Source organism: Diadema antillarum, unplaced genomic scaffold (genome assembly GCF_040938485.1).
Source record: "Diadema antillarum isolate AM-2024a unplaced genomic scaffold, OU_Dant_1.0 scf00000180, whole genome shotgun sequence".
Lineage (NCBI taxonomy): Eukaryota > Metazoa > Echinodermata > Echinoidea > Diadematoida > Diadematidae > Diadema > Diadema antillarum.
Window position 1 is genome coordinate 3,986,484 of NW_027271069.1, and position 25,269 is coordinate 4,011,752.

The following is a 25,269-nucleotide window of genomic DNA, read 5'->3' on the forward strand; positions in this document are numbered from 1 at the left end:
GAAATTTGAAAGGGGGGGGGGGGGGAGAGAAAAAGCCCCCAGAATTTATGCAACTTATTCTTGGGAATTGTTTTCTTCCTTGTGAGAGCATATATCAACTTGATGGCCACAGATGAAAATGCAGATGAGTATGCTGATGAGGATGCTCCATGTGCCATCCCTGAATACGTGCCAGCCCTCACCCATCTGTAAGTAGCAAGAATAGTGCTATTGCACACAATGATAACATTATGCAGCATAACTAATTTTGTAAGATGGCGAACAATTCAGATGCATAGATCTGTATGCATATGAAATCAGTATAACCTATTCTCATAACATTAATCACATTATTCACAAACCTGACTTAGCCCTATTTTGCCTGGGCTATTTGGGAAGGTCCATCCCAAGATGGGATCACTCATTGCTAAGGAGCCACTTGAGGTCCTGGTGATGGATTTCACTGTATTTGAGTCCAGCTCCAGTGGGTATGAGAATGTGTTAGTCCTCACAGATGTCTTCACGAAGTACACGCAAGCCATCCCAACGAAGGACCAGCGGGCCAGTACTGTTGCCAAAGTTCTTGTACAAAGCTGGTTTGTGCGGTTCGGAGTCCCAAAACGCTTACAAAGTGATCAGGGTAGGAATTTCGAGAGCACCATCGTGAAGGAGCTCTGCCAGCTGTATGGTGTGCATAAGACACGGACCACACCGTATCACCCTCAGAGTAACTCCCAGTGGGAGAGGTTTAACAGGACGGTGCATGATCGCCTTCGCACCCTTCCCCCAGAAAAGAAGAAGAAATGGCCAGAGTATCTGCCAGAGTTGGTGCATGCCTACAATTGCACTCCACACTCTTCAACTGGATATCCCCCATACTATGCTTATTCTTCAGTAGGGACCCTGTACTGCCTGTGGATCACCAGCTTGGGCTGATGGATTCAACTTCCTCCAGTGAAGAGTGGAAGTCTCTCCATCATAGCCAATTGCGGACCGCATTTGACATAGCACAGCGGATGACAGAGAAGGAAGTTCTCAGACGTCAAGAGAGAGTTAACAGAGTGGCAAAGAACACAAGCCTTGTGATCGGAGCGAGGGTATTCACTTAGAACAGAGTTCTAGGGAGGAACAAGATACAAGATGTCTGGATTGATGTACCTTACAAGGTGGTGGCAAGACCCTTCCCTGAAGGAAACGTGTACGTGGTGGAGCCCCTTGATGGAAGTGGCAGTCAGAAAACAGTACACCGTAGAGACTTGCTTGACACCCGAACCTTGGTGGAACATACATGTATCAATCCAGGCCAGGCTGATGTAGTCTCTTCACCTAGCACACCAGATGTCAGCTCTGCCAATGAACAAGGTCAGCTTGAGGTCATTTTCCATGTCAATCCCACTAGCACTAACTCCATGGCACAGAACCCAACCATTACTTCCGAAAATGCAGGGGAGCAGACCCTGCAAGATGACGAGGCAACTGAGGGGCAGCGTAGTGATGGTGAAGATGCCCCTGCAAATGAATCTACCACACCCATGCAAGATAATGAGGATGCTGTTCCCCAGCTGAGAAGATCGAGGAGATTCCAAGGGAGACCTCCGTCACCCTCATCCCTCTCAAGTGAAATTGTCGCTGACATCACAAGGTCTCATCTTCTGTTCATGCAGATGTTCGCAAATATCTCTTAATTTTCTTGTTGTTTATTTCTATCTTTCTAAATCTCTCTCTCCATCACTTTCTCTCTGATTTCTATCTATTCGCTGTTTCTCTTATTCTACCTCTCATTGACAGCTTTTGTTATATGCTTTTGATACTTGGAATTTACGCCTTGTTTATATGTTGGAGTGTCAGGACGACACTCATTTAAGCAGGGGAGGATGTAACAGCTAGTAATGATCGGGGTACACTGTATATATTTCTCCTCCTTTATTACACACTGTATAACACTATATTGTATACTACCACTTCATACCTCTACCATGTACTACCAAGTACATGTACTGTATATATATCCCTTTTTAGTGTACTACACAGAGTCTTGTGTGCACAATGTCTCACCCTTCCCTATTCATTGGAAGGCAGGGCAAGAAGTTTGTATGTGTGCACTTGATAATGAAACAAAAGGTGAGTCATGACTCAGATGGTCAGCCTTGGCTTGGACCATGAGAAACATTCTCATTTTTAGCCTTGCTGCCATGAGGAGAAGTTGGTAGTGGACAAGCCTGCCGGTCAGTGACTTCTTTGTCACACAACTTGTCATACAACTTGGTAGGAGTCTGGCACATCTTGTTACTTGTTACATGGTACAATGCTCACCTTCTAGGGGGTTTTGGTTTTTTTTTGGTTTTTGTTCGAGATTTGCTCTCGCAATAAAGATTTAATGCATAATAGCAATCAAAACAACTTGAGAGTTCCGTGCAGTTTGTCACATTACACAAGCATTACATAATCTCTAATTGAACAGGAGTATATAATGTCAAGCAATAGGTGCGGTACCACTCCCCGCCCACCTGCGGTACTCTCTGCTGCTATGTGAAGACTACCTGGAGCGCTAAACAGCTGTCACCTCTTCTTGTACGTCTCCCTAATGAGTTCATCCTGCTTGTAGTAGTGGGGGATCTTGCTTGACGACTTGGGGCTGAGATCGATGAGATTGCACGAGTAGAGAAACTTCTTGTCCCCCAGGCATATAACGTCATATTGGCTGGTGCTGCAGAGACAAAAATGTCACATTAAAATGTGAAAAGCAGCTGTGATATTTGACAGCTTATAAGAAATTATCAGTATTTGGGCTTTTTTTTTTCTATATGAATCTCTCATGATGCCTTGCATCATTGTGATTTGACATATTTCGCTGGATAAAATGACAGAAAATATCTCCATGAATAAGTCCATGGGGCTCTTTCTGGTGATAAAGAAAATAAAGGGAGTGGAATGATAACACAGTTGAAAATATGAAAATGGCTAAGTTTCCCATGACCACAGAAACTTTGCCTCTGGATTCTGCGATGCCAAACCTTGTAACAATTCCAAAATGTAACAAATAAAGACAGAATAAACTGACCAGAAAGAATATAAATTATTAGTGGAAAAGTGAGCAAAGAAAATGGGATTCCATCGGGAGTTGAACCCGAGACCTCCGGATTGCTAGACCGGTGCTCTACCGACTGAGCTATAGAAAGCCCTAGTACAGTGTTCGTCCCAGAAACCCTTAATTCTCAATGCTCGGGTGGTCAGAAGCTATAGCAGTGTGTTTTGTGTGTGACACACACGCACACACTTGAACCTGGCATAAACCCATTTACTTTTCCACTAATAATTCCAAAATGTGACAAACGCATTATGACATCACATGGAACCACTGATGAGGAGTAATCACTGAGGAAATTGGCTTCAACACAGTGTGACAAAGAATGCACTGTCAATGAAATATAAGATTAATCCTTTCGCTGCTTCATTTTACCAATTGGCACGTGTGCTGGAGTGCTTTCTTTGCCAACTGGAACAGATGTCTGGAAATAAATTGTCAATGAAGACCTAATCTCCCTCATTGCATCCCATGGACTTCCCTTTGGATTGATGCACATTGCTATGCCAAAGTAGGACTGCTAATCTACAGCTATGTCAAGTTTAGATGGATTAAGGAATGCTGCTTAACAGGCTTCTCACTTTAAGCTTGCTGCATGGGCACACAAGGGTTAAAAGAATATAATTTACAGAAAGCCTATTCGTAAAACCAAAGTGTAAAGGGATGGTATAGTTTTGGTAGAGGTGGGAATTCAGATTTTGACTTTTTGCAAGATAATAAGAAACCACTTATGAAGACTTGACAATTCAAGAGGAATTCAAAGTTTACTTGATGAAAATCTGATTTGACAAGGTATATCAAAGTGGTCCTATTAAAAGGTGAGTTCAACCCTTTATTATGACCTCTTTGTTTTTGGATAACTCAGTCATTTCAAAACCTATTCTCATCAAATAAACTTTGAATTCCTCTTAAAATTGTATGTTCTTTCACATTTCATACGAGGTGTCCTATTATCTCATAAGAAAGTTGGAATCTTGAAGCCCTATCTCAACCAAAACTATAAAATCCCTTCAAGTAGGTTTCCTCACTTTCAAATGACCACACATACTTGACTTACTCTGAGTTGAAGTCTAGGAGCGGTTGGAAGGTGATCATGATGGAGCAGTCCAGGACAGTCCTGGACACCATGTACCTCCGCAGGAGGGTGACACACGTCTCCATGGGAAGATCAGGTACCTTGGCGTCGCTGAACAGCAGCGGTGGGTCGGAGCCCAAGTAGTCCGAGTCATGAGGACCGTCAACAGAAAATCTCTCCCTGGGGGAACAGAGGGGTGATTATCACTCCTTTCAGTCACAACATCAGTTAGAAAAATTCCTTTCAAGCTCTCAGAATGTGACAGAAAATTCATAGATATGATTAGTATACATAAACAAGAAAAAAAGAAGTCAACAGCAAAATAGTCTGCAGCTTGTTTCTTCATTGCCTGTTAGTTTTTGATAAACCAGTTTAAAGAGCACAATCTACAGCATTCCACAGTATTCAAATGATATCCAAATGCAGTTCTATATCACATGGAAACCACCTTACAGCACAGCTTTTTCTTGAATGAAATCAAATAAAGGCAAATAGGTGATCACTAAAACTTGTACATATACCTGCAAGCAAAGAAAGAGATAGCTCCTTGTATACGCATGGAACAACGATTTTGGCTTAAAACCACTGTCTAGCAACAGATCAAACAACCTTGAAGCTGTTTTTTTTTTTCTTTTTCTAACATAATGGCAAAGCATGTCTTCTTTGGAGAGTAATTGATTGAGATCATTTAGATAATTATGACTACTACAAGGAGACAACAGACATGGCTACTATCAGTGATATCCATTCCATGCATTGTGACATACGAGACTCACCCATCTTGTGGATGTTGGATGATGTGCGTTTGGTACCTCTGGTAGACCTGATGGATGAACTTGATGCCATAAGAGTTGAGATGCTGGGAAGTAAGGATGCGATGGAGAACACACCCCTTTGGAAGCTTGTTTTCATGAGACTGATCTGGGTCTGTCATTACAGCGTGTGGGAAATACAAGTTATGTGATCAAAAACAACAATAATCATACTGACATAAATTCAGACTTTGAACCTACACAGCAAAATAAGGTCATTGGCCTTGAAGGTCAAGTACTGTGGGGACTCATGGGTGACCTGATTCACTCGCTGCCCATTCGAAAACCATGCATAGCAACAGTCAGTGAATATGTGCATTGAAGCATATGTTCATTTATAAACAGTCCACTCCAGTCAAGATTCACTTAGAGATCAGTGATAAAGCTGTTCACAATTTGTTACAGGGATTCTCAAAAATATTCAAGCCAGACTAGCCTTCCCATTCCATGATATCCCAATGCTTCTAGGTATTCAAAGCAGACATTTCATCTCTATAATAAAATTCAAAGTCTTATATCTAAACTACCTCCTGTTCAATTTTCAAGAATGGTAAGACAGAAATGTCATTTTGAAGCATGTAATTATTGTCTTTCAGGTAAATTATAATTCTGATGGCATCAAATCTTGAAATCCAACAATAATGTCTCCACAATATATATCAATGGCAAAGCTAACAGTCTGCAGAACTTTAGCATACAGAAATATGAAAATTGAGGCAAGGTTAGTATCTCAGCCATGAAATGCCTAGTTGTGCCCAAATTTTGCCTTGTGTGCATTTTTTGATGTACTCTACAAGACTCCTTTGACAGAGTATTTAACTAAAAGATTTCATATATTTTGAATCAAAGCGAAATCAAAATGGTCATACTTAATCCAAGCCTGTTCTTACCAGATGAATCAAGGCTCGATGCCAAACACGCTGTCCATGACAGTTGAGACGTGTCCAGTTGGCTTGGTTTATTGTCTGGCTTACAGAGAGCCGTGATTAGAAGACTTATGAGACCTTGAATGGAAGAACTGGTTGAGGGGAGAAAACAAATACCATGGCTGTCTCCTTTATTTACAGTGCACTCTTGTTACATCGAACATGGTTATAACAAAATTCTGGTTACAACAGAGTAAAAATTCAGGCTGCAACATTATCCTCTCTTTGTTCTTTATTGTTTGTTCGGTCATAAGGAACTTTGAGATAATGAAAGGAAAATGCCGGTCCTAAGGACTTTGTTGTAACGGAGTCCACTGTGATACCCAACCCCTTTTTCCTCCTTTCTCCTTCCTCACTATCTTGATTCTCTAGTCTCTACCCTTGATAACAACTCTATGCTACAAATTAACCATCATTCATATACTACCCACTCACACTCAAATTATTTAAACGCATGTAGTTGGTTATGAACCAGAAAGCTGTTACTGTAGTTTTGGGGGGTATTTATTTATTGGTATCATATTGTAATGCTCAATTTCCTCTACATTATGGTTTCAATTATCAACTATATCAATTTTCAGTAATATGTTAATAATCAAAACCACTACATACTTTGGATTAAATAAACTTTTATTTCATGAATATTGATTGTTTCATTTTCATTTATGCTTAAATCTTAGAACACTATAGCACACTTTTGGTTCTCAGCCAAAGATGTACTTATAGATTTCTTGTGTGCAACAAGGTAGAAAAGTATAATATTCATGGGGGGGGGGGGGGTGGAGTTCAAATCAATCTACTGACACCAATATAGAAAAAAATAATGCATCGTCTAACTTCAAAATTTTTGAAAAAAAAAGTCTGTACCTATCATGCTACAATATACATAAAACAGCCATGAAATGTAGCACACATCACATTCTCACCTACTTGTACTTGCTTATCAGGGTGTCTGTAAAGATAACAATCTCCCATAAACAAGAAGGAGCTTGATGAAGTCTAGTAAGGATTCATTTTGACTTCACAAGTAGTGACCTCTCTATTTGGAAGATGGTGAGTACATTGTAAGCTCACCTTGTTGAGAAATGGTCACGGGGGCCTCGCTTGAAATCTTTAGCTCCCAGCCAGGAATGAATGGTGTCCATCACATCTCTTCGCTCCTTCTCACAGGGTAGTGAAGTACCTTGTCCTGGGTAGATTAACCTGCTGTCCTGTGTCCAGAGTGGTGGTGGTTAAAGGGATGGTACAGTTTCAGCTGAGATGGGACTTCAGGTTTCCAACGTTTTTGATGATATTTTGTTTCTTGAGATAGTGAGAAACATTTTATGAAATATGACAGAGCATATAATTTTACGAGGAATTCCAAATTTATTTGGTAAAAATTGATTTTGAAATAATAAACTCTGAATTCCTGTTAGAATTGTATGCTCTGTAACATGTTATAAAGTGGTTTCTAAATATTTCACAAAAAGTTAAAAGCTAAATCCTCCCCTCAACCAATATTATACTATCCCTTTAATGATGCAAGTGTCCTGACCAGTGTAGTAACAAGTTTGATGCAAAGCCATGGATAATAAGAACCTCATCAAATAAATGTTTGCATCTCTTTAAAAGTATGTTTCACATATCAGCAGTCCACTCAAAACTCTTATATGATTATGCACAAACATTATTCCCTACAATTCACACTTTGTTTTGACATACATGTACTACTACAGATAGAGAAAGAAAACAAAATGCATTGAAATGTTAGTTTGTCTGTCTAGACCTAGCTGACGAGCATTAAGAAATCACTATCTTCATTAACTTGTTCAATTTTGTAAACTGAACTCATTTGAAAAAAAAAAAAAAAGAGAGAAGAGTTTCTCAACTTGTACTATGGGCTTCTCCAGCCCAGTTTGACAAGAAGGCAATAACTGTTGTGAGGTGACGAGGCCATGTGGATGCCTCCATCTTTGCACATCCAGCTGACCAGGGCCCCATTGCAAGAAAGTTGCAATCAATTGTAAATAATTGCTAATTTTGAAACAACCATTCTGATTGGCTCAGGGTCTGCCCTATTAAGAAGACATGCATGCAACAATGATTTTGATTGGCCAGTGACAATCAGTTGCAAGTTGCGTTTAAACGCAAAGTTTCTAGCAACGGGGCCCTGATCAAATAAGTTATCTAAACTTACTAGCCACAAGGATGAATCAGCATCTACAACACTATGATGTCAGCATCTTAAAGTGAACAAATCATAGACCAAACCCAAAAATGCATTACCATGTACAATTAAATTACTGCTGTAAAGGTAATAGAGAATCCAGATATAACTGGATTAAAGCAACTCTGGATCAACATTCATTGCAATTACACATTAGGCTAGATCAACATTTCTGCCCATCATTCGATTGCATAGCAGTGTCACATTTAACTTTTGACATAGTTTGAAGGGGCTTACCTTGAAGACAGTAAGGTTGTTTTGAGGTGTTTCAAACAGACCTTCTAAGGTGTGCCTCATTCTCCGATGGTCTCTAATGCAATGGGTGGGGCAGGAAGAAATCAAAAGCTATTGGGATTCAAACGTTCCATTACAATTTCAATTACTGATAATCTAAAACCTGATAATCAATGGATGAAATACAGCCTCGTGCACAGTACACAAGGCACTGTTACTTTTTGCAAATCATACACTTCAACACACGCACACAGAACAAGCCACAACCATAAACTGAATACTGCAAACAACTTACCAAAAAAACATACCCAATACTGTATGCACAATACTGCAATTTTTGCGTGACTAATTTTTCGCACTCACACAGGAATGATGAATTTTTCATGTTTCTAATTCCCTGGAATCAAGACACTCATTCCTGGATCATATATCAAGCAAAAGTATCTGTGTGCCTTTATTTCTGTACTTATTTCCTGGTCACCTGAAATGCATTAAAAATTTCCACTTTTACAGTACATTTTGCATCCAATTTGTGTCTATTTCTCCCAGCATCTAAATTAATAGTTTTTTTGTTTGTTTGTTTTTTTTTTGACTAGGCAGGCAAGAGTAAAACTCATTTGGTCTGCTATTTTTAATCGTATAAATGCTGCTAGCAATGCTAAATAGATGTATGTGTGAATAAAATTATGTTTGCACATAAATTAAAATACTAGCTTCTGCAACATTCACAGCAGAAAAATAAATTTACTCACCCTGAGAAGAGATCTATTGGACAGTACTTGCTAGTGTAGTCCCAATCTCCATCCCTTTGCTGTCCAAAATGCAAGATAAAAACGATATTAAGAGTGGGCACTTTTAATCATCTGTCACAATTATGAATGTAACTACAATGTATGTACTTCAGTGGAGTGGACAAAACAGTAAAAGAATAATTACTTTGTATGTTGCACATTAACAGGACAGAAAAATCTGGTTTAGGCACAGGATGCTTGTTTTGTCTGTTGCTGTTCTACTGAAAACAAAATCAAGCAAGTTGGTCGACTACAGCATCATAAGAGAACCAAAGTCTGCTGAGATGATAGAATTCCATACCACAATGATAGAATGAGAAATAGAGTAGAAATGTATGTGTCTTCCATTTCACTGATATCATTTGACTCCCAAAATTTGCCCCCCCCCAAAAAAAAACAAAACAAAACAACAACAACAACAACATACATCATGACATTATCTAGCACATGCAATAAATTGTGCAAGTCATACAGCTGTATACGTTATCTGCATAGACAATGCATCTGGGCATTACATCATTATTACAATGACTACTGATGAAAGTTTCACAGCCACATACTCGACCATCAACAATCATTTGTCCTCACTTACAATTGTATTATTTTTTAAATGCATCCTTGAAAAGGAGAGAAGCAGCTACACTTTCTACTACATACATTTCCATTGTACGTTTGACCTCCAGTCCTCCCAACTGCCACATCGTGGAGTATCATGGTGGAACATATGCATCAGTGACAGGACTAACCTTGAGAACCTGCTGCATACAGAACAAGCAGGCATCTTTTTTGTCTTCACAGGAAACAGCTGTTATGAATCCACGTTTGGGCTGCATCAAACATAACAATTAGATGACTCAAGATACATACGCAATTCTTAACATGGCAGCATACATACAGGCTGTAATATATTTATGGCAGCACATGCAACTTGTAGTTTCAAATAGTCGTCCATAGTTAAATGTACATTTCCTACAGGTTTTCATAACCAGATACAGCACACAATCTCTTGCAACAAATGGCATCACACAATTTTGAATGTCAGCTTCCCTTCAGCAAAACGTACAATGTGCAGTATACATGTACGCACTCAAAATAGTTTTGTGTTCACTATCTTCCTCAAAACTATTTTACCACACAGGAATATGCTAGTTTGTACGTGACATGTACCTTGATTTCAATGGTTATTGTCGCCCTTTGTCCACATGCTCTTGGCCCATGTAAGAAGCAGAAATTTGGTTGGCTAACGACAAATCTCTGATGTGGGTCGATGATCTTGTGTCTTCGTTTGGTTGGTCGCTCCTTTTCAAATGCTTGGCTCATGCGCCTTACAAACTCTTCAGTCACTGGGACACATTGCTGAAGAAAAATACATGTTTACAAAAAGCCTCTAAATTATTGAGTATCAGAAAAGAAAAGCTCTGGTTTGCAAAACCTGCTAGTTGTCAAAAGAATACCAATACAGTATTTTTTTATTTCTTGTTTCTCGTAATCTTTATTAGTTATATGTATCTCGCAACATTCACCAAACAAAACAACACCCCCATATTCATCAAATAATACAACTGAGTAAAGAGGAAAACTTTCTCTGTAAATTATATATAAAGGTAACAATTTGATCCTTCTGATAGAGTAATTGATTTGAAATAATTCATAGGGGCAGGCTAATTTTTTTTTTAATAGAAGCAAATTTAGTTCAATGAAATCTGAGAACATCTTTAATTGAGCAATAAAAAGAAGTGCTCAGCAAACATTATGAGAGCATAACATGTCAAGAAGCAATGCAATACGGCATTATTTTCATGCCTCACTCACAGGAATGTTGGCAAATTGGCCCAGAAGTGGCTTGAGCACCAGGCGGATGAAATCAATCTTGGAATGACACTCACTCTCCCGCGATGTCTGAGGTGACTGCTGCATAAAAGCAAAAATAAATGAATTACGTTTACTATTTCATAATGAGCGCAGCAAAAGCTTACTGCTGAAAACTGCTCATACAATAGTGGCTTGCAAGTGGAGTCAAATGGAGTCAAAGGGGGCCTGAGGTTCAGATTCTAGCAGTATCTTCACCAGAGGCAAAATTACAAACATTCAGGGTAAAACAGACACACAATATGGACTACACAAAACAGGCCCAGGGTGAGGAAGGCTAGGGACCCAGAACAATAAACACAAAAGGGGCAGGTTAGAAGTCAAAGGTAAAGCCAAACAATTAAGGAAGGGGGATTAACAGGAAGCTGGGTGAACAGACAAAAGGCAGAAGTGGGTTGGTATTGTTCCTAAGGACCCATGATCTGAGGAAAATTCTAATCTGTGAAGGATAAAGATGAATAGCGAGGCAGCATAAAAGGATCAGAACAGAAAGATGAAGGATTGGGAAGAGGTGACATAACACGGCATTATTAACCGGAGTTGTTTAGTAATAGTATGTGCACATTCCATCAAAGCCTGTTTATAATACTCTACATGTGCAGCTGTACCTTTTCAGTAGATCTCTTGGCCTCACATTTCCAAAGCTGGTAAATGATGTGTTTCTGTTGGAACAGTTATGAGAAAATATGCACAGATGCAATGTACTATTTATCTCTTCACATGAACAGATTTGAGTGGTATTACACATTTCACAATGACAAATCATGCAGATGGCAATTGAGATTAAACAACACATTCCTTTTACAAGGCAACATTTCCTTTTGTTGATTATGTTGGAAATACTATGCAACTCACAAAATAGCAAGAAATCATTTCCACCCTCTAAAATAACTTTTACAGTAAATTCTTCTATGTGCATTATTGCAATTGAGATATCAATTGCACACACATTTACAATCTTGGAAAATTGATAATGGAAACCCATTTCTGCTCAGTTACAGCATCCTTTTATCTAATGTAGCATTCATATCAGTAGCAAATCCATGATATTAGAGTCTACAACTGGCTCAATATTACTAAAACCTGTAAGGTACATGTACAAGTCATATTATTTTCCCTTGATAATACAATCAAGTTTCATAATTCGTAACATTTTGAGCATAGATGATGTAAAGCATACCAAGTAACAAGTTACAGTGTACTCACTGTCTTGTGCTCTACAACAACAGATGCATTTCCTTCCTTGATGTACATCCATTCTGCAGCAGTTTCCATGGCAGCAAACTGAGGAATCCCACCATTCCAGTCACTGAAAGGTGTTTTCAGTTCCAATTACAGTTGTGTACATAACTAAATAGAAAGGAAAATGACCCAAAAGAGTATTTGAATAAAAAAAAAAACACAACACTGTATACTCATACCTTTTTCACAAATGCATCTCCATTATCATCCATATTTCAAGAGTACTGCAGACAATTCCATAAAAATTGCATTCATAAAACCTGAATATGATATGGGCAGGGCCTACACTTTTTTTTTCAAGCCCCCGTAAAAAAGAAGTCCAGTAATTGTCATGGCAACTGCTTGGTGAATGTCTCTCTGATGATGGTATGGGGAAAGGTCACCTTTTGACTGCTTCTTGGAAAAAAATGCATTCAAAAACTCGGTCTGGTTGTGATGTGGATATTGTGTGAATAACAGCAGTATAAACGTACGGTGTGGATTACCGTACTGTCTAGCTTAGCCCAACCAGACGCTGTGCGGAGCACAGCGACTGGACTGTGTATAGTGAATATGTCCAGCTCTGATTTACACCAATTTCGTTATAACCGAACAAATGCAATATGTAACGAAAACAAGGAAAGCCACACATACCTGTATATATCATAATTGTTGAATACTCGTCATACACTGGAAAGGTACAATTGTATGTGAACAATAAAACAAATAGGTATTCAATTTCAGATTATTGCATTACAATGACGCAAGTTCCCCTCGGAAACTGTGCGTGACACACCAAGCGAACACGCAGTGATGTGACACGTTCGCCCATGCAGAGACGCTACAAATGCTTGTTCCGCTACGTATTTTCAAAAGCGATTATCATTTCGTTATAACGGAGGACATTTTTTTTGTTTTTCTTTGTCAGTGGCGCTCGGAAAAGACTTTGTTATAACGAAAATTTCGCTATAACCGTATTTGTTACAGCTGTATAAGCAAATTTTGTACCATAGACTTTAATGCCGATAATTTTGGGACCAGAAGTTTTACTTCATTATGACGAAATTTCGTTATAACCGTGTTCGTTGTAACGGGAGTGCACTGTACATGTATAATCCGCATAGAATTTAACCGAGTCTATCATGGAAGGGGCAAACAAATAGAAAAAAAAAAGCTAACAAAAAATGACTAGAACTACTGCCGCCTTAATCCGCATTGTAATTCAGAATAATTGCCAGATGAGTGACTCAATGTTCAATACACGCAGCTGTCTATTCAATGGTAGCGACATGTAACCAACTGCACTTGTAGGTACATTAAAACTCTTTGCTATCAATGCAGAATTTTGGGGTATGTAGTGAACAGAGCTACCAGGTCTCACACATTGTGAGTGAGACTCAAGCATTTAGGGTCTGTCTCACGATCTCACGCATGACACCCATTTTTCTCACGCATTGGGAGCATAGCTTAAAGGATTAAAGTGAGAGTTGCAATTGAAGGCCTATTTCCCTTTTGTCTTTCAAAATAAGTAAAAAATAATCACCTAAGTATGCACCAGCTTGCACCATTAGGAGCTAAAAATTGAAAAAGCTCCCTACCATGGGAGGGCGGACACCACCCTGCCACACCCTCCCCTCGCTCAGTTGCTTTGCTCCCTCGCTCACGCACATATGCGCGCGCAGAGATGCTGAGTCAAGAAAATCTCACTCATAAAAATTTTTTGAACTTGGCATCTATGAGTGAATGTCTAAATGCATGTTATTTAGAATCTACCACTAGAGAAAAATTTGAAGTGAATGTGCACTGACCACTGTATGTTGTGTTGTGTAAGTAAAAAGTTAAGCGCCATGAGCGCCTGACTTGGCGGATACTGGCGCTATACAAGACTTCATCATCATCATCATCAAGTAACTCATGTGAGTTGGTGTAGACATTTTGAGTTTAAAAATCCCCTTTTCCTGTGTTGCCTGGAAAATTCCCCTTTTCCTTGAAAACTTAGATCTGTTAATTAGATTGAAAAAACAAAATCACAGCGAGATCACTTCCAGATAAAAATTAAAAGGAGAGATCCAGATAAAGGGAGGCTGGATAGATGTTGAACTGCATAAAAATCAAGCACATACACAGACTGACAGAAATTCCACTGAAATTAACATAAAATAACAATGTCCTCATGATGGTTTCTTCTTCTTCTTGCGTTTATTCTGCCTCTTTCTATCTTGAAGATTCTTGAAGATTTCCTACATGTTTGGAGTTTTATCATCAGTTTTGTTTTGTCTGTTTGGTTTTTTTTTTTTTTTTTAAGTCATTGACACAGAAATACAGCTTGTCACACTCACAATTTTTGAAAATAAGGTTAAATTAACATGATCAGACAGTTTATCACATCTGCATTGACCTAACACAAGTTTTGATTGAATTACCCTTAATGTGCCAGACCCAAAACCCCTAACATGCCAGACGTTTTGACCCAACGCCAGAAAGTTTGCGAACTGGATTGACAATGTAATTTAAATCTGCCATATCTTTGAAACTATTGATTGTTTTGAATTAATGCCCCAGTCACATATAACACGGATGCTCAAGGATCTACACTGTGATCCAGGGAGATCCGGGATTTTGGTATAACTGTACACACGGTATCAACACAGCAGCTTCACGGATAAGGCCGGAAGAGCAGGGCGTCTACACGGACAAACACGGCATCTACACGGATCAACACGGCAGCTACACGGATCAACAGGGCAGCTTCACGGCAGCCACACGGACCACCCCGGATTGCTCTGCCTACACGGCAATCCCCGGATGACGCCAGATGTATTTGACCTCCAAAAGTTACCATGTTGGCCTCCCGGCGTCAACACCGATCTCTCCCCCGATCAGATCCGGGGTGGTCCGGGGTGATCCGGGATGTCTAGGTGACTGGGGCATGATCGAGTTCTACACAACAAATTTATCAAGAAATAATTGGTCTTTCATGTCATGTAGTCAGTTTGCTGTAATATCTATCTGAACCTGAAATATTGCAGAAATAATCGATATCATTAAAAAAAATATAAATTTTTGTGTAGTATGTAAAGAAAGAGTAATTCGTGATTTTTCTTCAATAGAACGCTCCCTTGACTCTGTGAGAAAGTTTTAGCGCTACATTTCCTCTTTCAAATGATAACAAATTTGTCTTCTAGAGTTGCATAATTCCAAAGATACTGGCAGTTCAATTTGTCTTTTCAATTTCTTTTTCTGCCTTGGTAATTCATTCCCAAATCTGAGTCCTTCAGTCCCAGATCTTGTATTTGAAACTAAAGTACTGGTAAATCCCGGGTCCTGGAATAGTGTCTTTTGTCCACTTCAGACTGAAGCACCTAATAATCCTTCTTTTGTCTATGCAGACTGCAGGCTGGTGCACTCTATTGAAATCAGCAGGCCTTTGTTTACAGGTCTACTTTCAGTCCACTGTACATGTGCATCTAGACAAGAACAAAAGCGTGTTCTTCCTTAGTATATGCTAGCATGGGGACGATTAGTGAAGTTCACCAAGACAAAAGGATGAAAGACTTCACCGATGAACGAAAACTTGACCCTCTTTGAGGGACAAAATGAAAGCTGCTCCTGCAGGAGAGCACCCAAGCAGAACAATGCGAGTGGAAATGCATGGACAACACACGCAGATTCAGTAGCATACACAACTGTGGTTTATCAATGAGAATTTTGATCTATACACAGCTTGCAGAGGGTGCGCTCTCTGCGGATTTTCCCCGGCGTGAAAAAAATACATCTAGCTGAAAAAACACATATTGTTACTCAAAATTTTCCTATGTAAGTATACTCATATTTTTAGTGGAAACGATGGCTATGCTAATCAGCTACCAAAACATATCAGTGGCAGTTTCTTGGTGTAACGTATTATGGTACCACAAGAACTTAAATGACCAATGTTTTTCTTGCTCTTCTTAGTCGCCGATCGGCGACCATGGCACGTTAAAAGGAAAAAGTTTGTTCATTGCATGAAATTATTGCACCTACTGCAATATTCTTTAGGACTGAATGAAGGAGGCAGAAAACAATCAAAAGAAAAAGAGCTTTGTCTCGTGAACAGAGGTGACTTGATACATCTTCTTGGACTTCAAACTTTGGCTTTTTAACCCCAACTCCAGTAAAAATTTGATAGAAATTAGATCCCTACTAAATATTAGAATCCTACCCTTCATCATCATCATCTTTACCCATCCAATCTAGCTTCAGACAGAGTAACCGCAGCAGCGACCCCAATACGGACCAATACGTACCGTAAAGGGCTGTTAACAGCGCCCCGCGCTGTGGTTACAGACAGAGGCAATAAAAATTTAAGCAGATGAAAACAATTGCAATGTGGCATGTGATGTATCGATGATGGAAGCTATTTGAGCGCGACAGACCTAACGTTAGTAATGAAGAGGACAGGATCACGAAGATGCGTGTTAACCGTATTCCATAACGGACGAAAAGCTGAATAGAGGTATCACACTATTCAAAGAGCAGGTGGGTAGACTCGCACTCGTGGGGTAGTGGGCACGACAAGGGGGCCTCCGATCCAGGGTGGGGCCTCCGATCCAGGGTATGGCCTCGCAAGGGCGGTGGTGGGTCCAACGTTGCACCTCTGCTCTGGTAAACCTCTCGCACTGCACTGCACGTGCACATCACTTGAGCCTTGTCGCACGAGAACGTGGTGTCTGGAGTGTCGACTGCAGCAAAGTGCAGTTCTTTTCCCCGAGGCACACGGCTAGCTCCTGTTTTATCTTATCTAAGGGCAAATACACCACATAGAAATCTGTAAATATAAAGTACGATACCTTATTTTCTACTTCCAAATGAGAATCAGGTGCATCACCGCTGAACATTGATCCCTGCAAGAGAAAAGTCAGCAAACTATCCCAACAAGTTCTATTCGTTTTGAACGATTTTGTACAGAACATATGCTGCCGTGGAACGGCGAAGTTACTTTATTTGTACTAAGAGACTGGACGAATAGTCTAATCGACGCACCCAGGTAAATGCAAAGTCCACTGGCCTTCCTCGGCATGCATTCTTGCATGCAGAGTTCCATGCCACCAACACTTTGCTTTTGCTCTTGATCTACGGACGGTTTCACAATCCTGGCGCTGGCCCGGGCCGCGGGAAAGGGATCAGCAGGCATACAGAGCTTGAGCCGAGCTAAAACCACGTTCAGAGGATCTTTTTGGCTATAGAAACGTAGCTAGGAATCAGCATAGCACCTAATCAGTTCTACTGTGACATCCATAGAAACATAGACATGGGCCTCTTCAAGCAAATCGTTGGCGTGTGCATCTTACTTGCAGCTTTTACTTTGAGTGTCATTAAAGGGTTGATGATTTTAACATCGGCACTGATATTTCGGGGACGCAAGTGGATGTTCGAGGAAAAGGCGAGAGTTTCAAGACCATCTTGCATGCAAGACCCCAGTTTGGGTACTCACAAGTCCGTGCGAGTGAAGGTAGAGTCTACCACCTGACCACAAACTGGGAATTATGACTCTTGACTTTGTATTCATTGTTTCGATCTGAAGTATTCTGCTTTGTCTTTTGACAATACCCCGACCAGACGCGGCCAAGCAAGCGACTGGGGCTGGGCTGTGTATAGTTTAGAACACTCTATGTTGTAGTTTATATTGACAATGAATAGACCTAATCTTATTCATTTCATGACATATATTTCTATATATTTCTTTGTTCAGTCGATAATATAGATTCTACACACCACAAGAGTAGCCTGGCCCCGACAACAGTGCAGTTGTCCATACACAATTTTATTTTTGCTAACATCATCATCATCATCATCATCTGTATGTAGATCTACAGGAGTGTAGGAATATAGGCCTAGATCCTGTCAAGTCTCCCGCAATCCCGGTCAGTGTTTGGTAGCACGAGTAACAGTCTATATTAAGCGTGGGCGCGCAGATGTCAGACAATTTTAAAATGTTTGTCTGACCAGAATGTGTCTAAACCATGTTTCAAAGATAACAACAAAGTACAAAAAATAACAGTTCAGTAGATTCTAACAAAAAATTTTAACAAAAATTACAAAGCAAGGCCATCCTGCCTGTTGACACTGTTGTACCATATGATTGAAATAGGGTGATACCTGTCATTTACAAATAAGGACAGAAGGTCAAAGGATAAATCCATCAAGTTGACCCAATTCTACTCACAAACATGAGTTAAAAGGACTGTACAGTTCTGGTTGAGGTTAAAGGGTGTGTACAGTTCTGGTTGAGGTGAGAATTTTATCAGATTCCTTTAAAAGCAGTCTAAAAACTCACCTGTTTAAGGACTCCTTTTGATTACTCATTATTTTGAATTATGTATGTTCTTTACCTCCTTCACTTTCTCTTCCTTCCGCACCTAGAGCACTCTACAGAGTGGATTTGGCGCCATATAGGCCTAAATCATATCAATTATCATTATCATTATTATTAGCTTTTAATGTTTGGCAAGATATTCAGAAGAGTATGAGATGTCAAAGAGCATGCAATTCTGAGGGGAATGATATATTGAAAAGTTTATTTGATGAAAATCGGTTTTGAAATGGCTGAGATCTATCAAAAAACAAGGTGAAACAAAGAGATCCTAATAAAAGGCTTGGCTTGTTGCCTTTTATTATTATCACCTTTTTTTTTATATCTCGGCCATTTGAAAACCAATTTTCATCAAATGTTGAATCCTTAAAATTGTATGCTCTTTCATATTTCATAAGAGGTTTCTCATTATCTCACTTAGGAATGTTATAAACCTGAATCCTCACCTCAACCAGTAGTGTACAGTTTGTAATTGATATTAAAAACTCAAAGAGGCAAGTACAGTATTATATGTAAGTGCGGTTATGAATATTTGAAGGAACAAATAGTGTATTGGATTTCAGTCTCAGGTAAGCTTGATTCAAGTCATGCAATCAATCAACCAACCAATGGGTCAGTCAATCAGTCAGGCAGTCAATTCAAAGACTTGTTGAGGACCATCCAACACTGACTGATGGTCAAATTCTTATTCCTGTATTTCAGTCTAGATATAGATACCTATTTTATTAATTCATGATAAATTTTGCAAGCATGAATTAGCCTAGTAATATCATGTCACACACTGTAGTTTTCTATACTATTTAGTACATGTTTGATGTAATGTTTAGCCTGCAGAAATTCTAGATGTTAAAATGGGTCATTTTATATCTCTATCATAGGGGCTGAATTTCCATGTGGTGGTCTGTGGTGATCCCCAAAACCCTCTCATGCTCTTCCTCCATGGCTTCCCAGAGTGCTGGTATTCCTGGCGACATCAGATCAGGGAGTTCAGTAAAGACTACTAGTGAGTCCCACCCACTTATTTGAGTTTGTATAAATTACTGGATCATTTATGTGTGTGAGATTTCTTCATCAACATCGCAGTTCATACTGTAAGTGGAAATTTTCGTTGTGTTTAAATTTTCGCACATTTTGCGCAACCAGACGCAAGCATGAAAATAAAAGCAAGCAAATATTTTTCCTTGCCATTAGTCTTGAAAATATCCACTTTTAAGGTACTACTTTGTTTGAAGATGTAGACACTATCTAGAGTTTTAAGAATACCCACAAAAGTATGCATATTTTACCAAAGTACATGTATACTCTCACAAATGTGATGTAAATGGATCATTTGTAGCTATAGTGATACTAGATGGTGATATCGGTGAAGGTTAAAAAAAAATTCAAGTGAATTTTGCTACATTTATTGCCAGAGTTTGGAATAAAGGCATTTTTCTTAACATTTATAAGCCGAGTTAAAACAATTGTCCCATTGATGAACATTTTAGATATCATTTCAAATGATATGATTATGAGAAGTTTCAATAGGATAAATCTTCAAAGTTTAGTTAGATCAAAGCAGGATGTGAAAATAGGCAGTGTCATTTGCTGTGGGTGTATTAACTTTGCAGCCATTAAGAGTTAGCATACACATGTCTAAATTTAGTGTCTTAGCTGTCACTATCATAATGGTATTGATGTACCCTGAATGAATTCTTCATATTTTGATATCTTGTCATTGTAGTTATGATTATAAATACAGGTGTAACTATTTATCAAGCATTGCTGAGTCATAGTTAATTCATTGTAATTATTTCACTTAAATTATTCTTGCTTGGAACAGCTGTGTAGCCTTCGATATGCGAGGTGTTGGAGAAACAGATGCCCCAGTTGGTGTGAAAAATTACTGCATGGATGAACTCGTTGGTAGGTGTAGCTGACACTTTATTCTGGTCTAGTAGATAATCATGTCTGTTAATTGCTTTCTAAGTTGGGGTTTATTGAATAGGTTTGAATTTGATGTGTGGATTGAAGTCCTTCAGAATGCCAAGCAGAAATAAAAGTGGACAGTGTTAGGTGTTCATGTAAATGCCTTTGAAGGTGATATTTTATTAGAATGCTTCTGTTTTGGCCTGTTGTTGACATCGTATTAAAGAGAATAATAGATAGAACTTGATGTCAAATTCCCACTAGTAGTCAAAGTACAATTGTATCTTTACAACTGTATTTCACCGGTTGTAGCACACTGTTTTGTATGAAAGTTTTTGTGGTTAAAAGTAAATCTAGTTGTCAAGAATATTGATATTGACATTAGTAGTAATACATGTATTAAAGAACAATGTACACATTTATGAATGTTTAGATATCTGACCAAAAGAAGTATGCATCATAGATTCGATACATTTTACATCATCCTACCACTCGTGGTCAAAATTGAAAATAAATACTACAGTGCACTGCCATTATAACAAACTGAGTTATCACAAAATTTTGGATGAAACAAAGTAAAGTTCAGGTCCCATGATTATAATCTACATGTCTTTTTGAATACACCTTTCTTTCCTCATTTTTTTTCCTTTTTTTTTTCTTTTTTTTTTGTTCAGCTATACCAAATTTTCAAGATAATGAAAGTAAACTGCAGGTCCCGAGAACTTGGTTATAACAGGAGTTGCTTGTGCTAGTTGTACATAATTGTAACATATTGCAAATATTCTATTACAATTTTGGGTGATGTTGTGTGGTTTGTTTTCTTTTTTCGCAGGTGATGTGCAGGAGCTGATGAAAGTCCTAGGTTATTCATCATGCGTGCTCGTGGGCCATGACTGGGGCGGGGCTGTTGCCTGGCAGTTTGCAGCTCGCTTCCCTGGCCTTGTGGACAGATTTATCAACATGAACGTCCCCCACCCCGGTGTTTTCACCAGAGTGATGCACTCTGGCCTAGCTCAGCTGAGGATGTCTTGGTAACGCTCGTCTGTAAAAATGATGATATCAGTATGATAATGATATGTAGTGTCAGTAGTACTTGTATGTAGGTTATTAGGAGTAGTAGATAATTTGTGACCCTGCACCTCAAAACAAACAAAAAGTCGCCAGACACAAATTTTTAGTTAAGACCATATCCTGAAAGAGCAGACTTTAAGCTTTAAAATGATGTATAACTCAAATCAAATGGACTCTCTGAACCTATCAAAATATTGGAAAGAAAGCACAAACTCAGGAAAAGTGTTAACTGAGAAAAGAGCCTCTGAAGTACAGTGTCTATTCAAGCGCTTAATCTTTACCAAACCATGCTGGCTGTGCGATGAATGGGACAAAAAACAAGAAGTAAACCACCACAGTGACAACAATGAAGGGATTATCAGATTAGAGTGAAATTAGGCATGCCTCATTAACACATTCTGTCCATAGTTAATGCCAACTTTCAAAGCAGTAGCACTATCCTTTCAAAAGTTATTAGAGTTGAAAGTGAAGAGTGTGGACAAGGTTTTTCAGAAATGAAAAAGGGATTCTAAAGACACACCTAATCACACTATTCTACCAAAAATATTCGAGATAAACTGCTAAAAAACACACTTTCCTGCCCGTTTTATGATACCAAATTTTAGCATAATGTAAAAGAAGACCCGCTCTTTCAGAAAATATGAAAAAGTCAAGTTCGGCTAGGTTGACCCATTTCACTTATTTTCAGTCCTCGCGCAAAATCAGTGTGTGCGACTTTATGTTCATTTTGAGGTGCACGGTCACATTTATACTTAGTGACAGTTCCAATGATAATGGAAACAACAATGATGATGATGATGATTTTGATGATAACAATACTGTAATTGGAAGGCATTAATATCATTACTATTACCAATCATCATCACCAATAATATTCATGACCTTGTAGTCTTCTGAAGTACGGTATGTAATTAACACTACTCTTCTTAGACACTGAGATGATGCTAAGAATCAACACAAAATTGACATTTGTGCATAGAAGGTATTGATTTTTTTTTTCTATTTCCATGCAGTTGAGTATAAGATTCAAAGACAGAATTCATTTTCTATTCTTTATGTAATTTATGAAGTGCAACAGAATCAAGTTTACACTGACCATGTTGACTTGACAAACAACTTGTCATAAATGTATAGGTATTTCTGTCTCTGTCCTCTTTTTACTCATACACTGTAAGTGAATCATGTAGTTCGTACTCTCTTTTTCCAACTGCTGTAGGTACATCATGTTCTTCCAGCTTCCAAAGTTGCCAGAAATCATGATACGCATGGGTGACTACAAGATGATTGCTATGGCTTGCAAGAAGGGTCCCACAACAGATGAGGATATTGAAGCCTTCAAATACTCCATGAGTAGGCCAGGTAAAGTAGTTTGCAGACATATTTGAAATATTAAAAGGGTTATTTGTCCAAGTCTTTGTGACACATTAGCCACAGGCATACTGGCAAAAGATTGCAAAGTTTAAGATCACAATCTTGAAGTTTTACCAGAGTGACCACAAACTTCCCGCAAAACTTCCTACTCAAACTACATTGTAGGTATGTTTCCCAGGCCCCTATCAATCTTCTCGATCTTTGGGCCATATGAATGCTTACAACTGAAACATGAAAGTTTGTCATGTGACCAGTCCACTGTCTGTTTGCAGGCTGTGCCTCTGAAATGCACAGCCATTGTGATGTAAGGTATTCATTGTTACATCACAATCACTAGCCGTCAGACAGCATACTCTTTCTGCTTTCTTGCGCATGTACACTAGTAACCCAAACTTCAAGAACTTCAAGATCAAGAAGTTTGGCTGCCAGTGTGAATGGACGACCAAAATTAATAAAGACATCATGATCTTGAACTTCGTGATCTCTTGTGAGCGTGACCACGGCTATTGTAAGAAAACTTTGAGAGCAGTTGAGTTTTGATCATTGATCTCCTACCAGCAAACAGTCAACTGCAGTCCTTTTTAATATTTCATATACATAGAGTTTATAGAATTATTGAAAAAAACTGAAAAGGGTATGAATTCTGTTTAATGAAAAGGAATTAAAAATATTTTTTTTTAATTATAAGTACGTGAAAAGAATGAAGTACTGTAAAACGAGGAATTTTCGCGTGCACTTTAATTTCGCGAATTTCGCGAGCGCCAAGATTGGCGAAATTAAAATGCACGCAAAAGTCCTTGTTTACACTATATGCATTGAACGCCAGTGGCACTTCGCGAAAATTTCATGCCACGAAAAAGGCTGTCGGCTCCAATTCGCGAAAAATTCATGCCGCGAATGTATATCATGTTTTACAGTATAGTTATGAGGGTTTTGATATCAGTTTGTCATCCTACACACCTCTTTTGCACAAGAAAGAGAAATAGAATGAGCAATTAATTAACTAGCAGTAGCAATGGATGGTCATGTAGAATCACATATTTGCAATGACAGTTGATTGCAATTTGATAGTACCCTGTACTTCGTCAATTGGTATTGTGCAGGCTAGTGATTGATTGCCTGATGGTATGTTATGCCAGTAATTTGAAATCCCTGTTGTTCTCTACCACAGTTTGCTATGTATGTAAACCTACATGTACTGTAAGAGTGCCTGTCGTACATACCATATCAGGGCTGCCAACACTGGAAACTAGTTGAGAGTGAGACTCCCATAGGCCAGTGCTATAATTTAGGAGTCACAATAGAAATGCATGCAAATGGAATAAAGTTTTAGAGTGAGAAAGGAACAAAATGCGTGAGAGTTGGCAGCCCTGCCATATGTTTGCAATACAATTAATTGCAAATTAGGACTTGTAGAACAATCTATGTAAGTTCTTGAATGGGTGATCAAGAACAAAATTCAATTCAGTTTCCTTAAATTGATAGAACGAGAAAGAAATAACCACTTTTGAAAGAAAAAGTTTTCCATGTAAAGACATAAGCAGTGCACATGTGTTCCACAAAGAATGCTATGTTTAAAAGTTTTCTTCTTTATCAAATTGTCAGCTGTCTCTTTTTTGTTTGTTTGTTTGTTTGTTTTTTGTTTTTTGTTTTTGTGTGTGTGTGTGTGTGTGTGAAATCTGGGTAAATGATAATCAAAACAACTTCTTTGTCTTTCATGCCATAGGCCATGCTACATCTTTCATCAACTACTACCGAGCTGCTGTCAGATACGGTCAACCTACAAAGCTGGACATGATCCGCTGCCCCACCCTCCTGATCTGGGGGACAGGAGACTTCTTCCTGCACACCGACAACTCCTACGGCACAGAGAAGTACTGCGAAAATTTCACGGTTGAGCGCATAGAGGGCGGCGATCACTTCATTCAGCAGGAGCGACCCGGTGAGGTCAACGACATCATGCGTAGTTTTCTTAGCGCCCACTAACTCCAGACAAAAAATCTGTGCCTTAATGTGCTAGCTTTCTATGGCAGTTGCTCTCCTGTTTTTAATACAAAACTTGTACATGTACTTACATATTGTGTGATTATTCAAGATTGAAAAGAGAAGAATCTGTTACATTCTTTGAAGTGGACATGCAGTGAATAACTGTTCAAGGTTAAGCAGGTTTAAGATTTTGATAGAGAAAAACTCTGATACATGTACTTATTGTCTCTCACTTTTTGTCTTATTATCAGTAATAATTGAAAAAAGGGAGAAGAGCATTGGGGACTGTCGGCTGCATGATTTGTATTCAATTTTTATCAAGATTAATACCAAAACCAAAAAAGGAAAAGAAGGAGAACAAGGCAACATTGTGTAGTACT

General features: G+C 38.8%; 3 protein-coding genes across 4 annotated transcripts; 1 reads left to right on the plus strand and 2 right to left on the minus strand.

Annotated features, from left to right (window-relative positions):
• Positions 1–1,817: 1,817 nt before the first annotated feature.
• Positions 1,818–5,073, minus strand: LOC139723043 (inositol-pentakisphosphate 2-kinase-like). Its single transcript, XM_071634317.1, has 3 exons — positions 4,916–5,073; positions 4,122–4,319; positions 1,818–2,686 (listed from the first exon to the last, which is right to left on the minus strand). Exons 1-3 carry the CDS (start codon positions 5,071–5,073, stop codon positions 2,539–2,541), a joined length of 504 nt encoding a protein of 167 aa, XP_071490418.1. The 3' UTR covers positions 1,818–2,538.
• On the minus strand, positions 4,942–17,103 carry LOC139723090 (inositol-pentakisphosphate 2-kinase-like). 2 transcript variants are annotated; one of them, XM_071634360.1, is made up of 11 exons: positions 17,031–17,103; positions 12,187–12,330; positions 11,589–11,642; positions 10,924–11,019; positions 10,279–10,467; positions 9,858–9,938; positions 9,073–9,131; positions 8,324–8,396; positions 6,952–7,179; positions 5,842–5,969; positions 4,942–5,066 (listed from the first exon to the last, which is right to left on the minus strand). In XM_071634360.1, the coding sequence occupies exons 2-9, from the start codon at positions 12,253–12,255 to the stop codon at positions 7,129–7,131; spliced, it is 672 nt and encodes a 223-aa protein (XP_071490461.1). In that variant the 5' UTR covers positions 12,256–12,330; positions 17,031–17,103; the 3' UTR covers positions 4,942–5,066; positions 5,842–5,969; positions 6,952–7,128. The 2 variants fall into 2 exon arrangements, with proteins under 2 accessions (XP_071490461.1, XP_071490460.1); XM_071634359.1 differs by having other exon boundaries at positions 10,924–11,022.
• Positions 17,104–17,319: 216 nt separating this feature from the next.
• LOC139723091 (epoxide hydrolase 4-like) lies at positions 17,320–25,034 on the plus strand. Its single transcript, XM_071634361.1, has 6 exons — positions 17,320–17,692; positions 19,432–19,556; positions 20,376–20,458; positions 21,294–21,492; positions 22,749–22,891; positions 24,630–25,034. The coding sequence occupies exons 1-6, from the start codon at positions 17,492–17,494 to the stop codon at positions 24,887–24,889; spliced, it is 1,011 nt and encodes a 336-aa protein (XP_071490462.1). The 5' UTR covers positions 17,320–17,491; the 3' UTR covers positions 24,890–25,034.
• The last annotated feature ends 235 nt before the right edge of the window (positions 25,035–25,269 follow it).